The sequence below is a fragment of the Arvicanthis niloticus genome, chromosome 23 (genome assembly GCF_011762505.2).
Source record: "Arvicanthis niloticus isolate mArvNil1 chromosome 23, mArvNil1.pat.X, whole genome shotgun sequence".
Taxonomy (NCBI): Eukaryota; Metazoa; Chordata; class Mammalia; order Rodentia; family Muridae; genus Arvicanthis; species Arvicanthis niloticus.
In genome coordinates this window covers 9,293,979-9,314,468 of record NC_133430.1, presented here as the reverse complement: position 1 = coordinate 9,314,468, position 20,490 = coordinate 9,293,979, and the positions used below count along the sequence as shown (strand labels likewise).

General features: G+C 48.0%; 1 protein-coding gene across 7 annotated transcripts in view; it reads left to right on the top strand.

Moving 5' to 3' along the window:
* The window catches only part of LOC143436778 (uncharacterized), a 31,495-nt gene extending 11,306 nt beyond the window's left edge, over positions 1 to 20,189 (top strand). For 4 of the 7 annotated variants that reach the window (XM_076921177.1, XM_076921173.1, XM_076921178.1 and 1 more), the window contains 2 exons: positions 6,487 to 6,570; positions 6,873 to 8,237. In XM_076921177.1, coding sequence (XP_076777292.1) covers positions 6,487 to 6,567 — 81 coding nt within the window. In that variant the 3' untranslated portion in view covers positions 6,568 to 6,570; positions 6,873 to 8,237. Of the gene's footprint in view, positions 1 to 6,486; positions 6,571 to 6,723; positions 8,238 to 19,855 lie in introns of those variants that run through there. The other 3 variants (XM_076921172.1, XM_076921175.1, XM_076921176.1) reach the window with 2 other exon arrangements.
* Positions 20,190 to 20,490: the final 301 nt, after the last annotated feature.

The following is a 20,490-nucleotide window of genomic DNA, read 5'->3' as shown; positions in this document are numbered from 1 at the left end:
GTACTTAGCGCCCCAGAGTGCATTCTAACTTGGTGCTTCACGAGGAGGTCAGACTGTGGGAAAAGATAACGGTTTCCTATGGGAGTGCATGTCCATCTGCCCCAGGGGGTGGGCAGGAAAGGGATGCCAGAAACTAAGTTGAGGTTCCTCGTGGAGGGGGGACTGTCTTTGCTTCTTCATTTCCGCCTGCAAGCTGCTGGCTGCAGTCTTCAGGGCCCCTGACTTGTGTGATTCAAACCCCAAATGTATTCGCAAGTACATTTCTCTAAATGATGTCAAAACCTGGCAAGACTTCGGGGCAGCAGGACGCATATGTTTTTTATTCCTTCATTTACATGGAGTAACTTACATTTTTTTTTTTTATGAGCAATCTGACTTAGAATAAAAAGAAAATCTACTGATATTTTAATGAGCTGGTTAGTGAAGAGTAAGGGGTATCACACAGAGGGGGAGGGTGGAGGGAGGTAAATTAAGGCCCTCAACGGTTACAGAGCAGCGGACAGAGAAGGACAATGAAGAAGCCATGCTGGAGGAACTGGGTGGGGGCAGCTGCCCTGGGAGCCCTTTCTTCTCTAGAGACTGGAATTTAACAGACTGAGTCCCAAGAGCTACCCTCTCTTCTGTTGCTTTGAGCCCTGTCCCTCTCAGACCGAAGAAGGAGGAAAGTAAGGGTTAGGCCACCATCCCTAGTGAGAGAAGATGGAAAAATTCTAGAATTGGGTCTTTCTGGGTGGGACTACTTTAAGCACAGCAGTCTTTAAGGGAGAGAGGCACTGGGTGGGTGGTGGGTGGCCCTGAGTAAACCCTGGCTATTCATGGACACCTCAGGCTCTCTAGGTTACCATGGAAGGGGGGTATTTCAGAGTGAGGGCGCCTTTGTGGTATAGAAAAATTAGTCTGGTATGAGTCAGGGATACTTAGGAGGTTATTAGGGACCTCTGATGGTATTTTCTTTTGGGCACCTAGAAACACAGCAGCGGTGCCACAGAGCAGAACAGTGTTAGGAGAGGGACCTACCTAGACCTCCATCTTTGATGCAAATGTCTGCTGTGTCCTGGGATTGTCTGGCCCTGAGGCTAGTGTGTGTGTGGGGGAGGCTGAGCTTCTCAGAGGCATTGTCTATGTTTGTTTTTTTCATCTTCCTCCATCCCCAAGTCCAGTGTGTGTGTGTGTGTGTGTGTGTGTGTGTGTGTGTGTGTGTGTAGGGCAGGTGTCAGGTGACCGAAGCCAGTAGCCCCCACCCCCCCAACTCAAGCAGGATGAGCGTGGGAGAGGAATTAACTAAGGCGAGAATAGGGGTGGAGGGTATGGTGCAGTCTTGACTTTCTTAATTGCTCTCTAGTTTCCTTGGACTTAAGAGAAAATTGCAGATGGTGAGGTCCTCCCTCCCCTAGCCTGGGAGTGGGGCCCCACAGCCTGGCTCCCCACCACCTTGAGTTGGCCTTCTCTTCTCTTAGTGAATAGGGTCTTTGGCTAGGGCTTAAGGAGGAGACTCTTAGCCTGGGAGCTCTGAGGCTGCTGCAGCTGGAAACAAAGGCTCAGGCAGAAAGGAATGTGGGGGAGCCCTGTGGAGCACAGCCACCTGGGGATAATTGGGAGAGCTAGCTTCGATGAGTTTCCCAGGTCCTGTGAATGGCTCCTGTCAATGGAAGGTGCCCTTTCTTCAGATGAAAGGAAGAAAAACTCAATTACCTACTCGACATGGTGTGTGTGTTCCCAGGGTGCTGTGTGTGGGCCCCTCGCTCTGTGTGTGTGTGTTCATGTGTGTGTGTGTGTGTCTGTTGTTGCTCCTAGAAGCAGACCCCTGCTGTATAATGACCCACGTAGTGACCCACCCACTGTCTGACCCTGGGGACCCTTGAGCTTGTCCTTCCCAGGGCTAGATCTGTGGAAGTCTCTAGGAGCAGAGCGATAGGAGTAGCTAACTATAAGGAAGAATGTGGTCACATTGGGCCTGAAGCCCAAAAGATGCTTTAGAGACAGAATGGGGCCAAGCAATAGTCCAGAATGGAAAATTGGGGAAAGAGGCTCGTACATACAAGGGCCAAAGAGTGAGCACATGTCTTTTCTGGTCACCAGGGACCACAGCTGTGTAGGTTTTTTTTTTTTTTTTTTTTTTTTTTGCCTTCCAGCACGTTCTCTGGGTCATCCTGTATGTGGATGGTTAGGGAACTGTGGGGGTAGGGGTCTCAAATTGAGTTAGGGTATGGCAAATATGTATGTTTAGGGACATAGGGCAGTAGGGCAGAAAAAGTCAGAGTGACCATCTCCCCCCCCCCCCCCCCCCCCCGCCAGGAGTTGTCCCACTACTGCTGTAGATTGGCTCAAGGCAAAAGTCCCTGCTAGGAAAAGGAGTCCTGGTTCTCAGTCATGGTCATTGTCTTTGTGACGAACCATTTCTGAGTCTCAGTTTCTCTGTCTGGAAAATGGGACCAGAGCCTAGCTGTGCCTATTCTGTAATGAAACACAGCCCCTGTGTAACCAGAGATGGCCATGCAGAGGTCCATGACTGGACACTTTGTGCTTCCATTAGCTTAGAAAGTATCAGGTGATCAGTAGACAGAGCTCAGAATGGGTACATGGGTCCAGAATAGGCAGCTGTCTGGAGCTGTCTTCTAGTGTCTGAACCCAGCCCCTTGTCAGCCCTGCCTATTGATGTGACCCCAGCTTCTGCCTTCAGCCTCAAAGTCATCCTTACTCCATCCTTAAGATGAGGAGTACAGATCTGTAGTCATCTAAGGCCTTTGGAGTTTGAGTCTGTAAGTGCTGGGTCTTTGGCACACTAGGTCCATTGGCAGCCTTGTTTCTACTGCTATTGCCCCCCTGCTTTAAAGATGAGGGGGCTGGAGATTCCAGAAGGTCAGATTGTCAGTCCAGCTGGTTGCAGCCCTGGGTGAAGGCTGCTGATTGCAGGTTCCCGAGTGACAAGCGTGGTCAGGGCGTCTCAGAGCTTAGCTAGTTCCTCACTGACAGGTTTTAGAAATCACAGGTCTTTGTAGAGGCTGTTGCTGCCCCATGTGTTGTGGCAAAGGTATTACTTATTACAGGGAATTATTCAAACATCCCACAAGCCAGTCTGGGAAACTCTTTTTGGGCCAGAGAGCATCCCTTGTATAATGAGACTAGATCCATGACTTCCCTGCCAGGAGGATGTGTCCTAGGGATACTGTCCAGAAGGGGTCATTGTGCACCCGTTGGTCAAGAGACCCTTGGCATCATCCTTGTTGGCATCCTGGCCCACTCAGGGAAGGATTTCTAGCTAAATCCACCAAGGTAGCAACTTGTAAAAAAGGGAGTGGTACCCACCCACCTCCACCCCCTCGTGCACTCATCTCCATCTGACTCTGGGCCTCAGCGAGGCAATCAGGAGCTCACAGACCTTTTCTGTCAGTCTGCGCCCGTCATTACCGTGGTGGACTGCAGCTTTTGTTTTGTGACCTTGGTTGCTACAATACCGATGAGCTGAAATGAGGAATCAAAAAATTGCCAGCTTCAATTAGACTAGCAGACTGTGTTCCCAAAGCTGCTTCAGCCTTTCTATCCATTAAGGGTAAACATGTACCAAATAGGTCCTAATTCTCTCTAATTGCCCACTCCTGAAGCAAAGAGGTGAAATTCCAGGAAGAGGCGTATATAAACATCCTCTGAAACCCGACCAACGAAAATTAGAGGGGGCCCAGTGCAGAGAAGGGGACATGGTTTCAAAAGATGTCCCAATTACCACTCCCATTTTCATAAATGGGCCTGTAATGTCCAGGGCCTGGGTCTCAACAAAAGTACAGGAAATGAGCCCAGCAAAGAGCTCACATTTGTCAGGGGAACTTGCAAGAGGGGTAGTATTTTCTCAACAGGTAGGAGACGGAAAGGCTGATCATTTGTGTAACAGCAGTCTCTATTTCTTGAAATCAACATTTTAGTAAAAAATAGTCCTTTGACGTTTTTCCTCTGTTTGAAACATCAGTGAGATATTTGTACCGAAAACAAGATCAATTAGGTCCTGTGTGCCTCCGGAAGAGAGAAACTTTTAAAAACATTATCTCAAGATGCAGAGTTAGAATGTTCTAATCCTGTTGCGCCATGGGGGCTGCACTTGCCGTACCCACCCTCATTTTATATGGGTAGCATGAGCTCAGGGCATACATTTACAAGGTCTTCCATCAAACGTCTGTGACAGTGGTTCCTGCGGACTCTATAAAATCTTGTTTTTTCCTTTGGCTGCAGTGAGTCATCACTGCAGCTTTTCTGACATTTGTTAAGATTCCAGCCCTGCACTGCGTTATTAATACATCACGTAGACCTGGAGCTGGTGCACGCAGCTTTTAAACCAAGGCACGACTTTGCCAGGGTTACGTGCTAGCGTAGCAGCCTGGGGTCTGCATGCCGAGTTCATTAAGGACAGTCAGGAGCACCTAGGGTCCACAGGGGCCTGGAGGAGAGGCAGGAAAAAACCCAGATGCCCTGGGCTGCTTCTGATTACCTCTCTGCCATTAAAAACAAAATAGAGGAAAACAGAAGTGGTCGAGTAAAGGCCCCAGCTCAGGTTCCCACAAGGAAACAGCAGCGTCTTTGGTCTTGCTGTGTGTTCTTGGTCTGGAGTCTCGTTGTCACCTAGAGACCATGGTTATGATGAGTGACCACCCCAGCCTTCAGGGATCATGGGGAGAGGGGTGTTCAGTATGTAGTTATGTGGTCCTGAGTGTTAGATGACCAATAGTGCTTGGGTCACTCATATCTTCTGGTGTCCTGTGAACACTTATTTTTTTTTTTTTTAAGACACAGATTCCAGCAATTATGGCAGAGTTGAGTTTGGGGAGCACAGGCCAGAGAAAGGATTTGCAGGAGAGTTGGAAATAAGAATTGTGTCCTCATTGTGCCCTGGCAGGGTTTGGGGCACCTCAGCCTGAGCACCATCTAGAAATGGAGGGTGTGGATGGAGAAACCTGTCTGTGGAGGTTGAAGTAAGGATAGGACAGAGAGTCCTTGGACAGCCAGCAGGACAGGTATCATCTGGCAGCCTGCACTAGGTGTTTGCCAGGTCTTATGGTTCTGTGCATCCCAGTCTGTGACATCCCAGAGCCTGTCACACTCAAATCCTCTCATTGTCTATTTCTCAGTAGTGCCCTCACTCCCCCATTCATTCCTCAGGGTCTCCTGGTTCCCTGCATGTCACTTAAAGGGTTTTGGAACTGACCCTGGCATTCTCCTGCTCCCATCCAGACCCCCACTTCCAGACAGAGTAGACTCCCTTTTGCCAGAGGTTTTGACCTTTTCCAGACTCCAGTAACACATTTTAAATATCAACTCATTTAAAACATGTTTTTGACCAGTCATTTTGTTTTGTTTTCTCAAGCAACTTGAGTTTGTAGAAAAATCAAGGCAGTGGCTATGGGGGTTGGGGTGTATCTCCGTTGTCAGAACGCTTGCCCAGCAGGTCAGAAGCCGTAGGGTTCAGTCCCCAGCACTGAAAAGAAAACCATGTGCAGTGGTACATGCCTATAATCTCAGCACTTGGAAGGTAAAAGCAGGAGGGTCAGAGATTCAGGTTCATTCTCTATGACATAGCAAACTTGAGGCCAGTCTGGGCTACATAAGAAACTATTTCAAAAATAAAATTAAAATAGAAAAGTATACAGAACGCCCCTGCCCTTGCATCAGCATGTTGTATACACATGTTTCATTTATCATCCTGCCATAGGACAATCCTGTCACGTGAACAGTAGAATGGAGTTTGTACCAGGATGTTGGCTCTACATTGTACTTTTTGTGGCAGTTGTCTAGTCATGTGAGTCTTCATTGTACATCTCACAGTTCTACCTCATGTTTGAGATAAGTCCCGGACTTTAAAGACTTGGTGTGCTGGTGTTCTGCTGGGTCTGTTGCACTCCTGTGACATGGTTAGCACAGAGGTGGCTGGATGGGTAACTTAAGGGTCACCTGTCATCCTGTGTGTGTGTGTGTGCAATGGTTGTTCAAGACACTGCCCACTGAAAACCCTATGGCCTTAGCATAGCCCATATACTGGAATCTTGGCCTCCATTGTGTGGCCCTCTACCCGGCTTGGTCCATGCTGAGTCTTGCTGGCCCACTGACTTGTCCCCGGGCACAACCTGTGCCCTACCTAGCTATCTTCAGAGCTTCAGAGCTCTGTCTACCTGGGAGTGGGCTGCCCACATAGGTGTCAGTTTGCATTTTATAGGTACAGCATCCCTGGAGCTTGGCTTCCCACTTTGCAGCCCTTAGCCCACCATGCAGGCTAGTACCAAGGCTCTTGATACATGCCCCATGCCCTCATAGGCAGCTGGTAGGGTGAGCATGGAGTGAGTGGGTTGAACAGAGAGTCTTGTCTCTGTGGATTTCAAATTTGTTGGACTTGAGAGAGTCTCTGCTTTAAGCCATCCTTGCGAACTTCTTTGCCAGCCCCCCCTCCTGGTACTTGCGTTCCTGGGTGGGATTCTATCCTGTGACTGCAAGCTTTCTGATTTTTAGCCAAAGTCGTCATCTGGAATTCTGCGTGGGACCCTGGACACACGGACACAGAAACCTGCCCACAGGACCCTCCAACTGTAAATCGTAAGTGGCTAAAGTATAGTGAGCGTACGTAATGGCTGATTGGGTGGGGCTTCCAAGTACCCTGTGAGGCGAGCTGCAGCTTGTGCAGATGGGGGTGGGGGTGGGGTTGCCCAGTGAGCCAAGTCGAGGGCTGACCTGACGCTTGTGTTGTAGGATGGGAGCCTCCTAGTGTTGTCTCTGTCTCAAAAGAATTCTATAGGCAGCTTCAAGTGTGGGACCCCAAAAGAATTTCTTCTTTTTCACTCTTCCAAATGAATGGGCCTTTCATTGCGGACTCTCCCTCTGGCTCTTGTACTGACTAGGATTGGAAGCGCCCTTGTGAGCTGGGGCCTTCAAAGGGCTGAGGAGAAAATGCAGGCCGAGAGACCAGCTTCTCAAATAGGCTTCAAGCCTCCAATGACCTGAGCTCACCCCCTGGAAATGTCTGCAAAACATAATGGGCAGGTTTTCTGTCTTCAAAGTTTCCATCGAAACCTCTTCAAGTTCTTTATTGTTTAGGACTGAGACATTTGGGGACGGTAATGGGGACTTTCTTTTGTATCTGTCTTAAAAGGCCAAAATATTTTTATATTGCTGTAGACAAAGCCACCTATTTACAAATGAACTCTGTTCCGTCGTTTCCCACTGGGAAGACCGTACTATGTTTGTGTCTCTATGTATTCTGGGGTCTTGAAACAGGTTTCTCATGGGGATGGCCATTCACTGGGGCCCAGAGGGGCAGAAGGGGAAGTGTCTGCCCTGCCAAGGGGGTCTGGGGAAGGAGGGGGGCTAGTCTCAGATTTGTTCCTTGTATATCTAGGGTAAACCCTGGGAGAATCTGGTGTTAAAAGAACATATGCTGTGTTTGCCCCACATCTGCCATTTGTGTGTGTTTCTGGGCTACGGGTTTGCACACTTTGGTAGTTAACATGGTGGGAGGAAGTAAGAAGGGCCAAGAGGGCACGGGTACTCTAGTTTTCTTGTTGGGAGGCTGTTTCACTGGTGTGTGTTACATCACATAATGCATGTTTAGCTGGGCAAGTGAAAGCAGTGTGAGGGATAGAGAAACAAACAGGTAGTCACGGGAGGAGCACACAATCGAATTCTGTCTCACTGGTGCCCAGGCAATTGATATATAAATCAAGAAAATGCCGAGGTGATAGGTTATAGAAAAGGCCATGTACAAACTGGTATTGTGTCATCATGGACCTACGGAATTGTTTAGCTGAAGAAGGAATCCTAAAGAACAGAAGGAAGGAGGAAAAGAGCTGTCTAAGCCAGCTCTGAGGTTTTTGAGGCCCCTTAATATAAAGAGAGATGACAGAGTGTGATCATAGAGAGAGAAGGAAGCAGGAAAGAGAGAGAACAAACAAACAAGGTGCTTACAAGGAGAGCCCAGCTAAGTCTGGTATCAGGGATAGTTAATCCCGTCTGGGCACCCCAGCTCCAAGGGCATGAGAGACAGCAAGTAAGAAAGAGGACATATAGGGAACTGTAAAAAGACAGAGACAGTATAGACAAAAGGAAAGAAAGTATAAATAAATAAGGATGTAAATAAATAAATAAGAAAGAAAGAAAGCAGACAGATGAGGGACTTCAGGGGAGGGTTAAACAAGGCTTCACAATCTGACCAATTCTATCAGCAGAGGGTTAAATACAAAAAAAAAAAAAAAAAAAAAAGAAGGAAAGCTGGAAGAAAGGATGGTGGATGCGAAAGGCATAGAGAAGAGAAAGCAGCAGGGATGTTTGCAGGTGACTCGATTCACCAGGCTGTGCAGCTGAGAAAGGCAGCCAGTGACAGACAAAGGAGAAGAAAGGTAATAATACACTCACAAATAGGTAGATGAATGTAGTTGGAAGACAGAGCCCTGCCAGGGACGGGACGAGAGGCTGTGTCAGCAGACTGGTTAATTCCCATCTGTGCTTCTGAGATGGACAATGACCCACCCGACCAAGAGACCTTTCAGGCATCAATATGTCAGGGAGGGCTTCAATGGGGCCTTGGAGGGAGGCCCATTAATAGCAGATTATGATGTATCCAATTAGGTGCACCTGCCCTCTGGAAGTGCAGAAACCAGTATTGAAATGGAAAGAAAGACTGAATGGAAGCGAGAGGACAAATGAATGGATGGGAAAAAAGACTTGCATTCACTCTTAGGGGGAGGGTGCTGCCGAGCCCCAGGGTCATCTGATCTCCCAGAGAATAAAAGGGCGAGGGAGTGATAGAAAGTAACAATAAGATGGGGGAAAAATGAAAAGGAGCGCAGAAGATAATAAGGGGGGGACAATTAAGTCTAGGATAGGCGCTTGTTTAACACAAGTCATCCATATTAATTCAAAATTGAGGCCCTGGGATGGAGCTCAGGGATGAAGCTGTTGCCGAGCATGTGCCAAGTTCTGGGTTCCATCTCTGCCTTGCGAGACAAACACAGGAAACAAAATTATAGCCCGGGGGTTGTAAATGTTGTTGTTGATCATGTTGGGACAAAGAGCTAGATCAGTGGGAAGATAGAGAAAAAGGAAGAGGTTGGAAAGACTTAGACGAACAGGAGAGGAAGCAGCAGTTCTCAGATAAGCGTTTAAATATGATGAATCCGTATCTGTTGGGTGCGTCAAACAAATGCGTAGAAACTTACCCATAAAAGAGAAAATAGCAAAAAGAAACAAGTTTACGAGTGGCCACACGAGGATGTGCGGGAAGTGGTGACATTAGTTTGTCACTGTGGCGCTCAAGTGATGTCAGGGATAAACAATGTACAGAGGAGATAAAGAAAGACACATGCCATACCAAAAAGAGACAGGACAGACAGACACAGCTTTCTAAAAGGTTGAGGACATAATGAATATACATGGAGACATATGCCTGAGAGGGCCGTATAGGGATGAGAGAGCAGCAACAAGAATTCTGTCCAATTCAAAACTGAGCTCCTGAGATAGCTAAATATCTTCTGAGACCAAGCACCAGCACAGGAGATTGAATAACAAAAGAGCTGCAGGCAGACCCATGTGGAGAAGGCTTGGGACCCTCAGAACATGCTTAATCTAAATCTGTGCACCTGAGGTCCATAGATAAAAGAATAAATATTGAAATAAAAGAGTGACTGAAAGGATGAATGAGCACACATGACTGAATTAGAAATGGGAATGGCCAGAGCAGCCAGGAAGGAGTGGCCCATGGGACTTCTGTTCATCTTATTCTGGGCACCTGAGGTCCCTTCGTGAGAAGACACAGGGGGAAGAGGGGAAGGGAAAGGCGTGAGAGAAAATGAAAGAGAGGGGAGGAAAGGAGAGTAGCAAAGAGAGGAAGCGATCCGTGGGTGCCTCGGAAGAGGAACGTCCATGAGGATTAATAACGAGGCTCTCATTAATCCTAAAGATGGATGAGGTAATCCAGACCCAGGTTCTTACAGGGAGGGAGAATGGAGAGAATTAAAAAAAAAAAAAAAAAAAAAAAAAAAAAAAAAAAAAAGACGCAAAAAGGGAGAGAAAGATAATAAAAGAAGCAACATGATAAATGGGTAATTAAGAGAGGCTGTCTGGACAGAAATGGTAATGAGTTCCCATGCATAGTCCTTAAATAGATAAATACATTATACCTTTCAAAGAATGCGTGAAAAATCGAAGAACACCATGGCCCCCAAACAAGGCTGCACCTTCCATTGCTATAATAAAATACAAGCAGTGGAGGGCCATAAATAACAGTAAATACTTAAATGTAAAAGGTGACCAGACAGAGGGAGAAGATTGCAAGCCCAGATACACAAGGGAGGTGATGTTTGGTTTGCATATGTAATACAATTATGTTCACAGGAAATTAATAGATTTTTCTTTTTTTTTTTTTTTTTTTTAAATCCAAACTAAGAAAGAGGAAAGACAAGGAAGGGAAGCAAGATCTGAGAGATGGAGCAGAGATTCAGGCTGGGCTCAGCATGCCTTTTTTATTCTGCACACCGGGCTTATAAAAGTGAGGTTGTCAGGGCAGGAAGACAGGGGGGTGGGCAGATGGATAGAAAAGGAATGAAATCTACATGGGGGAAGTAGAAGAGGGATTTGCAAAGTGAGGGCTCCAAGATCTGAGGTTATGGCTCATTTGAAACTCAGCTGTTGTCCCAAAAGGAATCAAATCTTAAAGCTTTTGTGAAGGAAGAGAGGAAGGTAACAATGTAGCAGAAAAAGAAGCAAAGGGGAGGCGGGGAGAGAGAGGGAGGGGCTTGCATGTGCTGTACACTGACTGGGATTTGAAATAGATCACTTTTGGCCCACCACAAGCTGCTTCCACACAGCCTAACTGACCGGGAGCAGCTAGCTGAGGAAGACCCTAGCCTTGCATCACCATTGCCATTTCTTGCTTGCGGGGCCATTTCACTGTCTGTCACATATTCAGTCCATGGACATATCCCTGCAAAGTGCCCTTGCCATAGACATAGATAGGTGGGAAGGGTTCGGACCTGGGGCTCTGTAGCTGGATAACTGCATGAATAAGGGATGTTATGGCCAGTGGGTACCTTGATTCCTCCCCGGGAAAGGATCTCTTCTAATCCTGATGAGACGTGGCTTAGCCAGCCAAAGGGCAGGAGGAGATCAGAGGTTAGGAGGCTTTGCCTGCTGCATACCATCTTGAGTGTGACTTACACCAAGGGTCTGGCGGCAGACAAAGCAAGTATAACCTGGAAGGCCAGAGGCCCAAGAGCCCCAGGTGAAGCAAGTATCTGTTCATGAAACTCTCTGAGATCAAGCCTGTCTTCAGCTCTGAGCTCTACGCAAATGTACCCGTGCACAGGCTTCCGCAGATGATCCTGGGTCCCAGACCCTAGACATACATGCCACCCCTGGAGCCTGTTTCAAGGCCCATCTTCCAGAATGTTTAAACATGTGTTCTGTAACCCGTAAAATGCGCGTTTGTACTGTGTATTGAAACTGTCTTCTTACTGGCCCCCATGGGCTGCTGGGGGAGACCTGGAGAGTTGTTTATTCTGGTGTCCCCACCTGGGACTCCCTGCTTCTGACCAGTTTTTTTTTTTTTTCTCTGTTGTGGACTAGATTTGTAGAGTTGTGTGTTGTATACTTGTGTCTGACTATTAAAAAAAAAAAAAAAAGAGTCACAGCCCCCCTTGACTTCTCAATTCCTATTGGGGGCATTAAAAACCAAACCAAACCTAAATAAAACAAACCAAACAAAACATAACGGATTCTTGTCAAGTGCCCAAGCAGGCGGACAATAGCTTGGCTGGATCCAGGGAGCATGTGCAGACCTGAAAACAGGGTGGACGGATGGGTTATATGGCAAGGGGTGAGAGTTGAGTGCAGGCTTAGTAGAGAGAAGGCACAGAAGGTTGGTGTGGGTGGGGCTGCTGCTACCTGAGTTGCCGAGGGTCTGATACACCAGCAAGGAGGAGGGGCCCTTGGAAGAAGCATTTTGAAATGACTGAAGAAGGAAGATGGGCGCTTCCTCCGCTTCTAGCTTTGAGGTTTTTAGTGTAGGCACTGGATAGACGGCAACAGCCTCCGATCGTGGAAGACACATGCTAACCTTCTGTGCCCCCAGCACCACGTGTCTGGGCCACGTGAGCAACGCCACGTGGGCCTGACGTGGAGCTGGGGCCGCAGGGGTCTGATGGCATCCTGTTTCAGAATCTGGGGCTCCAGGCTCTGCCTCGGCGATTATCATCCTTGGGACATCTGCTGACCTGGCTCCGGAAGATTGTCCACACAAGTCTGAGTGAGAGGGTGGGTGGAGATGCTGGGGAAGAAAAGTGACAGATGAGTCTTTGCATGGGGCTCTTGTATGCAGCTGTTTAGAGAGTCAGGCAAGGTGACAAGATGGCAGACATGGGATCGGGTCAGAAGAATGCTGGGACTATATGTAGGCTACTAGTGGGAAGACAGTGACGTGGGGCAGCATGGGGTGGGTCTCTAGGTGGGCCTTGTCTCAACATTCATGTCAGGAGACTGGAGGGGTGCCATGGGTTACCTTGGGTCAGTGAGACCTTGGAGGGTAGGAGGGCTTGGTTAGGTGACTTTGCCATGTCACCTTGGGAACAACAAAGGATAGATCCAGCTGTTGAGAGTCTTTGACTCCTAATCAGATCTAGAATAACAAGTGTCTCTAGTTCTTCGGTTCTGAGAGTCATGGTAGGATCACCCAGGATACGTGTGGGGAGGGTGGTCTGCATGTGCTCCCAAGATGAGATCCCAGCACTTCTGCCTGCTCAGGGCTATCTTAGACATGCTTGTTTTTTCTTTCAATATTATAAAAGAAGGCAAATTTTGTCTCTTGATTGACACTCATATGCAAAACACAACCTCCTTTCTCTGATAATACTGAGACCTGCAGCTCTCCTCGGCTCCCCCTGCAATGTTCAGCCCATCTTAGGGGCAGGTGGGCCAAAAGCCCTGGTGTTTTCTGAGGTGAAAAGATGTGTAACTCAGAGCAGGGGGACACATGCCCTCAACCTCATGTGTTCCGTCTTTCTTTCTGCCTTCCAAATTCTTACAAGCAGTTATTTCTTTTGTTTTTTCATATAACGAACATCCTTTTTTTTTTTTTTTTTTTTTTTTTTTTTTTTTTTTTTTTTTTATCCATTGGTGTTACTCACTTTTCTGTTGTTGTTTTCTGTCTGTTGCAATGAGCATCTTGTTGTCCATGTTTTCTTTGCTCCATGGTCTCTCTCACCTGCTTGGGTACCACTGAATGGCTATGACATGACCCACCCATCTGACTGTTGCTGATGCATGATCATCTTTTTTGTTTTTGTTTTAACATTACCAATGACATCACAACCAATGGCTTTGCACAACTAGCTTCCCCAACATCCTTAGCACACCCCCTCCCCCCACATCTAGCTCTTGCCATGTTCCCTTTCTTTTCACCTTGCTTCCTTCTGCTAGACTGTGAGCCCACTCAGGGCAAGGAGCTCTGGATTTTTTATAGGATGTATATGAATGTTGACTGTGTGTGGAAGGATGGACAGGTATGAGTGACAGAGTGGTTGAGAGATTGGCAGGCAGATGAGAGGTTAGATGAATGGATTAGTGACTGAATGGCTGAGTGAGTGAATTAGTGAGTGAGTGGATGAATTCTCTGTGACTGAGCTTCTTGGATGAAAGATTTGGGTGTTTGAATGGCTGTTGGTTGATTGAAGAAAGCCTATAGTATTTTATCTTGTCTGATGTATTCGCATTTAAGGTGATGTACTAGTATTTATGGTACCTGCTGGCTCCCCACCCCTCCTGTTAAAAAATGCTTTCATGTGTGTAAAACTTGTTCTAAGTACTAATGAAGGCTGAATACTTTTCACCCATGTTTGTTAACAAATTGTATTTAATCTTCTGTGAACTGTTTGTCCAAGTCCAGTGGATCATGGCTTTTTAAGGATCTTGGTTGAGGATGTCCTTAGACTAGGCAAGGCCTTTTCACAGATATCTCTAGAGTGATGTGGGAGACCCAGCTGACTTCTAGGTAGTTTGACATTAGAATTTACTTACCCTGGGAAATAGGGAGGGTGATATCTTTGCACCAGCAGGTAGAGAACATTTTTAGGCTTGCGTCTGGGTTCACCCTGCCTTTTTAGTTTATGAACTCTGACCTGTCCTCTGTACCTTTTGTGGTGTGGCCATCCTCCATCTTGTCCTCCTGAGTGATAGACTATTCATTTGCCTCTCCCCTCTTCTCAGAGTGTAGATAATAGAGACAGTTCTTACAGGAACTGGCTTTTTAGTGTTCTATCTTCTGTCTTCATACATCCCTTAGCTCTGGCCTGCCCTTGTACCTCAGTGGCAGCTCTGGACTTTTAGGGAATAAATGGGAAATTCAGTTCAGGACTGATGTGACCGCTTCAGGTTCAGTCCTAGGAGCAAGGCCATTCTCTGGTCTCTGCTCTTCCTCTCCCAACCTCCTCACAGGGCAACTACTGCCATCTGGGTAGGGAGAATAGTCCAGGAGAGCCTAGCCTGCCTTCCAGAACACTCTCCCACCACTCTACTATAGCACTTAGCGTGTCTGCCTGTGTTCAGCCCTCTCACTCCATGCTTACCTAGACATCCAAGCTTGGAAAGCCAGTGGTGACTTCAACATGACTTTGATTCATCCACCCATCTATCCAGCTATCCATCTAGTCATCTGCCAGTCTGTCCATCCATCCATCCATCCATCCATCCATCCATCCATCCATCCATCCATGCATACACACATTGGATCTCCATCACTTGACCTGGTGCTTTGGGCTTTTCTCCCTCTCCTGAAAGCAAACCCCTTCACCTTGGGCAAGCTGTGTGACACCATGGGCTGTGATCATGAAGCAAGGCCCCCTTTCATAGCCTCCACCTCCTAGGTCACGGCTCTGAGCACGTCCCAGCTGGACCCCATCAACATAGCTTTTTCTCCATAAGGCTTCCCACACCTCACACCCCTCTACTGTAATCCAGGAGGGTCAGGTTCCCAGAGTGCCCTGGGGCCAGCCCCTCCCACCATAAGCAGAGCTGCCTCCCCAGGCTTCACCCTGCCTGGTGCATGGTCCCTGTCATGAGCTTCGCCTTCAGCCTTGCAGCTTCCTCCACCAGATGGCAGTGGTTGTAACTCATGTGCCCATTCCTTCACACCTTCATTCATTCTCTTATAGTCAGCAAGCATCTTTAAAAAAAAAAATTAGCTAGTGCTATACTAGAGCTGGCTCACAAGAACTCATTGCACCGCTGCCCTTTGAAAGAAAAGATGGGGACATTCGTAAAGAAGCTGTGTTTGTGTGGCCAATAAGAGGAGCTCCCTGATTTCAATTCAAACTTCAGGTCTGAGTTCTATTGCAAGCTTGATTGCTCTCTCCAATTTTATTCCTCACAAAACTAGGTTGATTAGTAATCAGCAAACTGTGTTCCCTGGGTGCTCAGAAATCATAGCCCATATCCTTAAGAGGCCCAAATGGGGGAGTGGACTAAGCATTAAGCAGCTGCCTCTGGCTGCGAGCAGGCTTTCAAGGCTGTGAGAGACACCCTGTTCTTCCTACAAGGATGATCTGAGAGTCATTCTGGCCACTTTGGAGCTCAGCTAATGCTCGGCTCCTTTTTAGAGAAAATTGCAGGAGATGGTTGCTTGTACAGGTGACAGGGATCATGTCCCAGTATCCTTTCTGAGTAATCTATTCGCAGACCCAGACGAGAAAGACGCATGGCGCTTTGCAAACCCCAAGCTCAGCCCTCTGTATTTGAAGGGGTCCCAGGCTAGGTGAGGCCTCCCTCCAGCTTTCTGCTGTGAAGGGGAAGAGGCACAGGTCTCTTCTGAGTTCTCCTCCCACTGGAAGCAGTAGAGTTGGCAAGGCCAGGTCCTGGAGCTGGACAAATTGTGATAGATCTTCTCTGAGAGCTTGACTCTGTCTTTTGTGGTAGGGACCATGGTGCCCACCTCTCAGGGCTGTTGTGAGGATTGGTGTAACTGGACACTTCTGATTGTGACTCTAGAAGGCAGTGTATGTGTCCCTGGGGGTGTGCCAGAGCATTGGGAACCCTATCCCTGGGGTGGTGTAGCCTTGCTCCTGTATAATGGGGAATAGTTTATGTTTGTTAAATTAGTGTATTTTCATATAAAGTAGGGACTTTAACAGCATGGGTAGGGGGATTTTTGGTAGTACCTCTGCCCTCCATCCCCCCTTGGACACATCCACACCTACCTTGAGGAAAGGTTGGGGATGCCTTTAACTTTTTGACTGAAGACCAAGCCCCTGACTCAGAACTGTGTATGGCACCTAGTTACATCACTTTCCAAAAGGCTCTTCCCAGGGGAGTACTTGGTATGGTCTGGCAGACCCCATTGTCCCTTTCCCAGTGTCCTTTCTCCCACTGACAGCGTCAGGCCAAACTGCTTGAGATCTGGTGCCTACCACAGTGCCCGACCAGGGGTAGGGTTTCAGTTACCTTCTGTTGTATTTGTGTAGATAGATGGACAGCTAACAATTGTAACAGGCCCCAGGGGCAGCTGCCTATGGTCTCATACAGTGATCTGTGATGGAGAATGTATCTGAACCCATATCAAACCATCTTACTGTATTTCTCTGTTCCCTAAGCTGTTAACTAGCCACTGTTGTAGTGGGCTTTTGTACAGTGCCTTGTGGTCTTTCATGCTAAGTAAAGGAACTCTTACTTTCTGCTGAGAGTCTGTTTCTTTTAGGACTCACCCAGATGTGATCTGGGAGGGCCATTAAACTGTCCATCTGTCCCTCTGACCCAACCCATAGTCGTTTTTCTCTCTCAGGTGTGTGTCACTGGCAAGCCTACCTCACAGGGTTGTTGTGAGGGCCCAGGGCTGATTCATTTTAACAGTATGATGTACATGCTGGCTGGCACCAGGAATGGTGCCGTGATGGGGTTGGCTTGAAACTACAACCTATGTCTTTCTTTATCAGTGGTCACTGAATAAAGAGTCTCACTGTGGACACTGAGGTTGTATTTGCAGCAGTTGATGTGGTATGTGGAGCTGGCTGTGAGCAGCTGGCTGTGTGGTACAGGATAAATGCTTGTGTGGTTCACGCATGTTAGCTTCTACATTCTTCTGTGGTTCCCTGGCCCTTTCTTTCCATCATGGTGCCTGATGCTGTTGGGTTATGTGAAGGCCAAAGCTGGCTGGGCCACTGTGCTTTGGGTGGTGTCATCTGAGAGATGCTTTTTCTAGCTTGTGTTTCTGTGTATGTGATGTGTGTGCATATATTGCTCCCTGGACCAGTGCCAAGAACCAAGGGTCAATATAGGGGCTTCCACATAATGGCATCTTTGAATTCTTTCTTATGCCATTCTTCACTTTTAGCTGGTAGGCCTGGATGGTTGTTCTCCTTACCCCATCCCCTTTCTTTCCCTGCCAGGAGATGAGAAAATTAGCTTTTCCTATACCCAACTCTGATTTGGACTGAGATAAGGTCTCACACACTTTTCTGCTGTCCTCAGCATGGTCCCATTCTGTTGATGGATAGCCTGAGAGCCAGATATAATAGTCACATTCCTGTGTGGATAACTCTTTCCATTCCACCAAACAAAACCCTCAGCAAGCCAAGTTTCTTAGGCTCACCGCTGCCTGGCCCTGGTGCATGCGCTCACAAAGGTCTCCATTCCACATTATGTCCCACTGTCCACCGAGTAGTTTCCTGGCAGGGTAAGGCATAAAGGGAAGGAGCCAGGAGGCTGTCTCCTTCCAGGTCTCCCAGTTCCAGGGTGTCTCGGTCAGTGTCTGGCTGGGATCCACGTTTCCTATGAGGGTCTTTCCATTACATTGACTTGCATCCCCAGTCCTTGTCCTGTGAATCTGGGAGAGTAACCTTAGATCTACTTTCCCATTCTTGCTCCATGGCCACTCCACAGAAGCCCTGCCCACTCCACAGAAGCCCCGCCCCACTCCACAGAAGCCCCGCCCTTCTCAGTTTCTTGTGTTGCCTCTGGTTTTCAAAGCCCTCGTGTCTCAGCCCTAGATGGCCTTAAGCCCTTGGTGTTGTCACTATGTCCTTGGGTTCAGGAGCCTGTGTTTCCAGTGTTGTCTCTGGTTGCCATGTCTTTGACTTATCACGCCCCATTACCGAGATCCTGATTCTGCCTCCCTCTGGCTGTGTTCAGGGCCTGCTATGTGGCTGCTACTGTTCATCCTCTGTCTTTGACAACTTATTGGAGGGTTTGCTTCTGAGCTTTGGGGTCTCGTGGTAGGCACATGTAGATTCGGCCCATTGGTCAGGTAATTTTCACTCTATCTAGGTGCCTGGTTTCAGATGGACCTTTGGCCCCTTGCAGGCCAGGTTTATGGGTGATTGTTAGGTGGCTTGTGTCCCTTGGAAGTGACAAAAGGGAAGCCAGGGGCGTGGCTAAGCTGTGATTAAACTGCAAGCTCTTGGCAGGCTTCAACTCAATGTCACCCTGCCCACTCTATAGTAGTGGGCGCCTAATACTTTACTTGCTCCATGACGGAGGAAGTAGGGAAGGCTAAGTGGATGTGGGTGAGTGAATGACTGTGTGGTCTTTCTGTAAGGGGGTCTCCTCCACAAAGTCTACAGAGTCCCTGAGGACTTTTCCTAGTAGAGATCTAGTTAGCTACAGGAAGGCCCTTCCTGGTAAAAACGCAGCTTTGGAGATATTTATGTCTCGAATAAAACTTTCTCAGGGCTAAATTGTCCTCATTGATATTTTGGCCTGGATGATCCTGAAAAGGAGTTGCTCGCCATTTCCCAAATTCTAGGGGGCACTTGGATGTGCCCATGTAATTTCTGAGGCCCTCCTTCTGGGTGAAAGGACATTATTTCACCCAACAGACTTTGTCCCCACCATTGTTGACAATCAGCATTGACTTATAAGTTACTTGTGAAGTTTGGGGTACAGTCCTGAGCACCCGGCAGACTGGGGATACAGGAGATTGGACCCTAGACCTTGGATTCTTATTTTCTACAGAGTGTTCCATGGGCACATGGGTGGGGGAGGGGCTCCAAGATCTTACCCATTTGGACCTGTTTTTGTTTGTTTGTGTTTGTTTTCTTCCAACTGAACTTTGAACTGCTTACCTAAGCCACCCTCAGCCTCAGTTTCTCTTCCCACACCAAAGGGTGTCATTGGTGACTGCCTATCATGGTGGCTTATGAGAGGTCTGGGTTCTGGTCCATCCTAGACCCTTGCTGACTGTGTGGCCTTGGCTTTTGGCCACATCCTAGAAATAGTTAAACCTGGTTTGACTGGGGGATTCAATGAGATTTTTTTTTCTGTGAAAATGGGTGTTTTGTTGCATGGTATGCAAGGTGCTCATTCTGCTAACCCATACTGGCTGCTGTGGAGGTGGCCATGGGCCCTGGGTACAGATGTACCTTGGTTTCTGAAATTTCAGGTCCATGTGAGACTTGGGCAGACTGGAGGGCATGAGGGTAGCACCTACCCGGCTCTGGAGGGACAGAAATAGAGGGAAGATTTAACAGTTTTGTTGGGAGACATTGAGGTACAAGTGGTATACTGAGGTACAAGACTAGGAAGAATATTTAAAAGGACCTTCCAGGCGGGCTAGGCCAAAGTCTTTGGAAAACCACCAAGGTTTATTAGACTGAGAATTGGCTAGAGGTCTTGGGGATGGTATGAGAAAGATGGAAAATTCTAGAATAGGTTAGTGAGGGCAGGAGCTGGTGGGTAGGTGTTGCCCCACCCCCATGGCTGCCCAGAAGTTGGGCCTTCTGTATAGCGCAGGCTTTTTGAGCACAGGGCTGGATTGTCCTTCTGGTTCCTACCCTGCCTGGTGCATGAGAACTCTTATAAGCCACGGGGATGGGGAGCAGATGGTCTTCATCTGCAGCTGTGTCTCTCTCAGCTTCCACAGCCACGGGGACGTCTTGCACATTTCCTGTGGGACATGCTGGACCCAAGACTCTGGACCCTGGCCTCCCCTTGAGTAGAGAGACCCACCTACTGACTGATGAACTGTGCTGACCCGAGGGTCAGGCACGTGGCCTTGATCCCTTGTCCATGGACCCTGAGACTTGCCTTGGGGGAGGCTGTTGAGTCTTCACTGTTGAGTCCACATCTGTGCAATGGGCTCAGGTTCCTACCTCACAGGGCTGTTGTGAGGCAGCTGCAGTGTGCTTAGAAGCATGGGGCCTGGTGGCTCATGGTGCTTTCAATAAATGTTTCTTGTCTTAACTAAAGCAGTAATGGGTGTGCTACTAATACAAGGGGTGGGGGGTGTCTTGCTGGGGCTTCCTTTTGTAGTGTCGTGGGGCAGAGGAGTTGCCTCAAATCCCATCGAGTCACCTTTGTGCTACCCTTTGTGTGCTTAAGAGATGATGGACTGGGGTCTGATGAAGGGGCTTGTGCTAGGTGGGTTTAGAAGAACCCTCTTCTCTCGAGCTCAAGATGTCAGTTTCCTTCTGGAAATGAAGCCACGCAAGAGCTGTGGGAGGTCTGGCTTGGGGCCTGAGGGGCTCACAGCTCCGGTCCTTGGAGCTC